The sequence below is a fragment of the Musa acuminata genome, chromosome BXJ1-5, assembly GCF_036884655.1.
Source record: "Musa acuminata AAA Group cultivar baxijiao chromosome BXJ1-5, Cavendish_Baxijiao_AAA, whole genome shotgun sequence".
Classification (NCBI taxonomy): domain Eukaryota; kingdom Viridiplantae; phylum Streptophyta; class Magnoliopsida; order Zingiberales; family Musaceae; genus Musa; species Musa acuminata.
The window spans coordinates 5,645,293-5,652,500 of record NC_088331.1 but is presented as its reverse complement, the minus strand read 5'-3'; the positions used below and the strand labels follow the sequence as shown (position 1 = coordinate 5,652,500).

At 35.4% G+C, this 7,208-nt stretch overlaps 1 protein-coding gene across 1 annotated transcript in view; it reads right to left on the bottom strand.

The window, feature by feature from the left end:
* LOC103984215 (Holliday junction resolvase MOC1, chloroplastic) overlaps positions 1 to 6,662 on the bottom strand; it is a 6,829-nt gene extending 167 nt beyond the window's left edge. The window contains exons 1-6 of the mRNA XM_009401671.3: positions 6,173 to 6,662; positions 4,759 to 4,864; positions 1,430 to 1,482; positions 844 to 975; positions 202 to 274; positions 1 to 92 (exon numbers count right to left, since the gene is read on the bottom strand). The exon at positions 1 to 92 is cut by the window's left edge and continues 167 nt beyond it. Coding sequence (XP_009399946.2) covers positions 37 to 92; positions 202 to 274; positions 844 to 975; positions 1,430 to 1,482; positions 4,759 to 4,864; positions 6,173 to 6,589 — 837 coding nt within the window. The 5' untranslated portion in view covers positions 6,590 to 6,662 and the 3' untranslated portion in view covers positions 1 to 36. The remainder of the gene's footprint in view (positions 93 to 201; positions 275 to 843; positions 976 to 1,429; positions 1,483 to 4,758; positions 4,865 to 6,172) is intronic.
* Positions 6,663 to 7,208: the final 546 nt, after the last annotated feature.

The window sequence follows — 7,208 nt, the reverse complement described above, 5'->3', positions numbered from 1 at the left end:
TAAGGTTCGTAGTTTTGCCCGTAACACAAGCAATATCTAATGCAGTTTGAGAGACCTGCCATAGGCAGCAATCAGAAGAGCCTCAGCTCGTCCTGCAGCAGCAGCGGAACAGAGTGAGATACCTCTTCTCGAACACCACAACAATGACATGAAATCACAATGAAAACTATTAATGACAGGAAGGCTCCCAGGAGTTCATACCATGATCCTTTTTCCTTTTCAGGGAAGAATCCAACGAGGGAAACAAGTCAGAAGCTGTTCTCCTGCTATCTTCCTGCATAGAAACTCGCATTACTGTAATTTGAAGGGTTTTCTCCTATATTCTGAAAGGGAAGCAATTAGAGAGTAATAGAAGAAAATACAGATAATATTCTAGTGATTGAAATGTAGAGTAAAATCAACCGAGAAGGAACCGATGACCAAGTTAAAGTTAATGAACAACTGCAATCTCAAACAAAATCAACCAAACATAGTGCCTACGTTTATTTACAAGTCTGGATTGGACAACTGGAAAATGATGGTTAGAAAGTGCAGACTGATGCATGAGGCAGGCTCTCACCGGTCACCAATGCAAGAGTTGGGGAGGGTCAACTTTACGGTCTAACAAGGGTCATAGGAGGCTCTTCAAATATCATTCACTGATTATGAACCAGATAGAAGATACCAATCTCGTGGTGAAAGTTAAACTTTAGTCATTACTTCCGAAAAGCATCATAACTTACTAGGATATTTGAAGCTATAAATAGAAAGATGCTCGCCATCAATGGCAATGATGAATCATGAGAAAATGTCATGAAATTTTTACTCTTGCATCCCTTTGATTAAACAATGAGCCAGACTAACCTTGTTTGAGGAGCTTCGATAGAGGTCAAAATGGTCCTTCCAAACACGACATGCCACTGGCACAACTGAAAATCCTGATGCCACTAAAATCCCAATCCACAATCCGTATGTAAATCCTCCACTCCACCACCCCTGAATTGCAATAGAAAGAGAACCATCATAATAGGGATGTAACAGAATTGGGAACACAAATGTAATTGTGTAAATATAATGGAAAGAGGGGGTGAAATAGTTAAATTTCCCTCTTTCTTTGATGGCAAGAGAGTTCTGTTGTTAACCAAAATGAGCTGTACAGCTGTACATTTGACAACGTATACAAACAATAAACATATCACTGTACTCCTTAGCAATAATAAGTCCGTCACTCGGTTCAGATCTCAATAAGGTAAGCCTAATACATGAGGCTCCTTCCAATGTGGGGGTCTGTGGAGGGTCTGTAATTAGAGAGGCTAGTTCTTTGACTCACCATGCTTTTGCACATGATAAAGCAATTAATAATTCAGGACAAGCTACATCCATATGCAAGCTAGAAAGATGCAAGTAAGTAATTTAAATTTGAACCAAAAAATGTATTCGATATCAATACCTGTTTTCCATCTTGTGGATAAGGAATAGACTGCTCAATAAATGCTGTAGTTCCTGAAATGAATTATTCTATTAGTCAGCATAATATGTGATGCTAGTGATAAATTAAATTTCTATATAGTAAATCCTGTTAGATATAACAAGGTACTATCACTATTCTAGCAAGAAAAAGGAATTTGGAACTTCATAGATTATTAGATTTTTTAAGATAAAACTAGCATTAATACTGTATGAATAGGCCTAAGGATGAAACCAAAAAAATTCTAGAATAGCAAGCTCCTTTTAAGCACAATCAAGCATTTTCAAGATAAGGAATAGCTAAGCAAAAATAACACCACAACCAGGTTAAGAAATTGAAGAGGAGGCTGAGATGTGATAGATCACTAGCCTAACAAGGGGGCCATTCACAATGACATCTATTTTAAACTGACGTTTATTTTGACTTCTAGACTGAGTTAAAGGTTAGCATATACAAGAGCCTAATATATTTGCAATCTCTTAACCAACTTTGAACTTCGTCCTTATTTCTTTGAGCCATTTCTTATTTCTTTGAGCCATTTCTTATTTATCGAAGCCAATCTTCAATGTTAAATTACCGGTAACCATAACCTAGCAGTATGTCTTTATCTAAAGATCAATGTAGGAAGAGAAACAAAAAGAAGGAAACCTTGGCGTTTGACCTTTGGACTCTATTTAGATCCTTGTATGGACCAAGTGAAAACTAGTTTGATTTGCATGCCAGATTAAGTTAGGACTACACCAAAGGGAGAGCTCCTTTGGGTCTCTTAACCAATTCTCATGTAATGATCTTCCTTGTTACCACATTCTTTAACTAAGAACTCAATTTATATAGATGCAAAATATTTTTAAGTGAGCTAAAACGAAGACCATAGATCAAAGATCTAAGAGAGACACCTAAGGTCCATTTTCCATTCAATAGGATGATATTCCAGAAAAACAACTTCCTTAAAATTAATTTATCTTCTAAAATTAAGGCCCAAATGCTCTCCAACAACCCAATACCAATCACAAGAACTTATTCACAAGACATATGCCACAAATAAGAAAGAGGTCTTATCCCACAACAAATATTTGGCAAAGCTTGAAAATTTTTGCATGTTCATCAACATAAAATGAGTGGTACAAGAAAATGAATTGGGACCAAAATATTTTCATACCAAATAGAGACCCAAATCATTGTTCTTGGCACAAATCCTTTAAATCAGTTCAGACATACATTGGTTCCACTACTTTTAGTTAAAACAAAATATAGTCTATCCCATAAAATATGTTTATTCCTTTCATTTGGGTTGTACATAAGGTAGAAAACAGAACATTTTCTGAGGTCCATATAGATACTGTATATCCTGTTCAACTAGGAACCCAAGAAAAAAAGGAAACAGTATTACGGACTTCTCCAGCATCCACACACATTTAACCAAGATATTAAAATCTGGATACAGGTGTTAGAAGGGCACTAAATTCTGTCACATACTTGTTTCCAATTAATATAGATACAAATTGGATCTACAATGACAGTCCAGATTGAATTTAAGGTGGATAGATGTGAATATCACATGAATTGAAAATGTCACAAACAAATAATTAAGGTACTAAGGCAAATCAGGCAAAATTCTGCTCTACCCTACAACTATAATAAGACAAATTTGCATTACTAAAGATCACCTAATGACACATCAACAGAATCTAACTAAGTGATTGTGACACAAAAAAAACAAAATGCATATGGCAGTATTGGATATCACCCAATGGCAAACTTGCTTAATCTATATATTCAGTTACACAATGGCGCAGGTCCTACAACAACTCATTACCTGACCCGATATATGTTTGCAGATCATATATTTTACTCCTCACTTTAAGGTAACAAAACCACAATTTCAACTTTTTTTAGGAAGTGAAAAGGAGAAAAAGAAAGAGAAGAAGGATCCATTAATATTGAGCAGCAAGGAGTTGGCCATTGATAAAGGAAAAGAAAAAATAAAGATGGCTCTTTTACCTCTTATTCTCATTTTCTGTTTTCCATTTCCTTCTCTTCCACTTCTTTCTTTCCTATTACTCATCATACAAAAAGCTATCTTGGTTGCTAGAGTAGTCCAAGATTTCTTCTTACATTTTATCGAGTTTGACAACTAATCTAATTTATGGATTAAATAGGATCCATTATCTTGTGTTTCCTTATATATATATATATATATATATATATATATATATATATATATATATATATAACTCTTTTATTTTTGCATTTTGTTGGATGATATCATTGCCAGTTAGAGGTTTAGATGGCTGCATAAATTATAGCCAATGGCAAGCTTCTGGTTGTCTTCTTATCAGTAAAATGCTCAAAATGTGTAAATAGGGGATTACTTAAGTTTAAAGCATTCAAACCAATCAGCAGATCAAATTTTACTAGATTCAGTGGGCATATTGGTTCAAGATGGCCGGGAAGTTATGATCGCTGCTCTAATAAGCAAAAGGAAAAAAAAGGTTTTATTGATTATGTCACATTTGAATGAGATCTAGCTATATCAGTATTCATTCGCAAAATCAACCTTTAAATGCCTACAGTTAATAATTGAGTCATTAATGCCTATTTGACATATAGGTCACTTGTGGACCAGAAAGAACCTTCATTTTCTGCATCGTTCAATTTGGTATGTAACTTCAAAGAACTTATATAACTATGTCAATGAATAACCCACATGCATTAATATAATAAAATTCTCCAGTAATTTGAACATCAAAAGAATAATTTGTTCAAATGATAACTATCAGTAAATGTTCAAACACATGTTTATCATGTCATAATACAGAAATAAGCCATTGATTTGCATACCATTTAAAATAGAAATTCCAAAAACTACCAACATATGAATTTGATATAATCAGCAATCTCAAGATGGACAAAAATAATTTCAGACCAGACATTATAAAATTGCAGATTCACAAGTCCACAAGAAGTTGCAAAGGCTGATGCAATGTTCAAATAGATGGAAATGCCATATTTTGAATGCTTAAGCACCATCCTGAAAGTCAGCAGCACAAACATGAATATTACTGAGATACTGATGAGCAACTACAATTCACATAAATTTTGGGACTACAAAGTTTGGGGCTGACTTTAGGGTCTAAATAAGCTGTCATGATGGTGGTAGCATCAATACAACAAAACTAAAGATTGGTGAAGAAAATTATAGTTTATAGAAGTAATTTGAATTAATAAACATGTTAAATAAATGGAATCTAGCACTCTTGAAATAAAATAGCATAATTGAACCTTATATTAATGTCTTTCATGCCTCATACCAAGTGGTGCACCAAAGCTTTGAAGCAATCGGATCATGGATCTTGCATCCAAGCGCTTTCGAACTTTTTTTCCAACCAATACTTGCAAGTTCGGAGTATCAAATACCTGCTAACAATTGTTTGAACAATTACATAGAAAGGAAGCATGATGATCATGTAATTATCAGAATTCTGAAGAACAATAAAAGGGTTTGAGATTATAGAAGCTACTCTTTGCAGCACAAGTATGAAACTTGTAGTTAGTCCTAGCAGTGGCCAGCTTCATAAAGTGATCAAGAAATATCTTTACAAGGATTAAATATGTTGTATGCCCAAGTTCAAGGCAATCATCCTACCGAAAAATTGAAAATTATCTTTGCAGACCAAATGTTAGATGTCACATAAATCCAAAAGGTTAATTGTTAGGTTTGCGCATTTTCGAATAAAAAGTTGCTAAATGGAATAGTTCAAAAATGGCCCTTATATCTCTTACCACAAAAGCTGTTCATATCTTGCTTTTTTTTCTTTCAATTTTTGCCTTAGAGATAAAGTTAACTGTGTGTCTTAAATACTACTTTAAGTTCTCTTCTGTTTTCTTTTTTTGGGGGGGTTGGTTTCCTAAGTAAACAATGGGGTGTTGCTACATGGAATACACTCAATAAACCAGGTTATCTCCTCACATGATTAACCTCAAACATTGTCAACCCATCTTGTGCTAAAAGTTGCTCCAAAGCTTGTTGGTCAAAGGCCTGAAGCTTTTCATTTCTAGTCAGTTAAGAGGCCAAATGTAATATATTCTTTGGCTTTCTTGTTCATGCTAAAGGTAATCCAGCAACTTGTCCAAGTTATAGACAAATTGGAGATTTGATAGAACTAAATCAGAACTTGAAAATGCAAGGGAGTATTTGAACCCTGTTGTAATGTCTGAGCCTTCAGGAGGAAAATAATGACACTTCAAATTTATAAATCCACAATTAATTTCTTTATTGAAAATACACGAAAAAATAGAAGAAGATATATAGGGTCCAAACAAATCACTAATAAATCTAGTGTCCTCTAAAAAACCCCAAATTATACCAGAAACTAGCATGCCTAATTCTAAAATTTCACCAAATCCATATGCAACCCAAAACTACTAGAGCTATAGGTCACTTGCTCAACCAATGTGCCTGAATTATTTTTAGTATTAATATATCTAACTGTATACTAGACATGCCATTTCTTTTGGTTCCCACTACAATTTACAAGATAGACAAAGAACTAGCCGTTCCACTCTGCCGACAGTTACATCATATGCCTCAAACAAAACACTAAAAGGACCATCATTAGCACATGCATCCAAAATTCCAGCTTCAGCATGATTTCATGGTATTTAGGAACATGGAAAAAATGATTCCCAAAAGGGACAAGCAAGAGCCTGCCTTGGGTTACTAACCTGAGCAGAATAACCAGAACCATCGGGTTTCAGGAGGGCCACGGCTCCCGAAATATCAGGGTCGATACCGACGACCCACTCGGCGTCCGAATCGCTCTCAATCTCCTCGTCGGCAACGGGCACGATCTGCCGGAAGTTCTCCGAGAAGGGGAAGGAGAGGGAATCCAGCCATTCCTCCTTAAGCAAGGCATCCGAAGCAGTGGTCCTAACCCTAGCGGACAAAGCGAGGCCGGACCCCCTTCTCCCGCTGCCAAGTAGCTGCTCAGCACTGCTGAAACCGAGGGCAGAGGCGCAGAAACCCCGGTGGTTGAGAACGGCGGAGAGGACTTTGGATCGGAAGGCGGAACAGAGAGTCCTCATCGAGAGGGGCGTTGGGCGGGAGAGGCGAGCTTGTGGGCCAATTTGGATGGTCGCCATAGCCAAGAAGCAAGCCGGCTGGAGTGGTCCAGAGGACTTTCTCGCGTGCCCCTCCCTATTTTCACTTTGTTTTCTTACCTCCCATATCTCCATATTAAATATATAAATATATATATATAGATATATCCATAAAATTTTAAATTTAATATATAAATCCTTATAAAATAAAAAAAGAGCTAATCTTTGTTGATTGTTAACTTCAATTGATATTAATTTATTTTTAAAAAAATATTATACAATAAGTAAGCGATAAAGACAAGATTTAATCCTAAAATAATTGATATTCAGCATATCGTCATTAGAATAATATTTCACATATAAATTTGTAAGATATAGTCTTTGATTGTCAAGTGGATCCCATCATAGTATATATAATATAATATATATATATTGCTATGAAATTAATATTTTTTACATTTACCGTACTAAAATTAAAGCTCAGTGAAAGAAGGTTTCAAGGGGGTCGAGAATAAGTTACTAGGTTTAATCTCAATTCAGATGCACATTCCAGATTTCCTGAACCCTAACACACATGAAAGACAAATTAGCCTTCAACTACCTACAGACAACTGACTGAAGGTTTAGATATTGCCACAATTCTCATTTAGAATTGACCCCA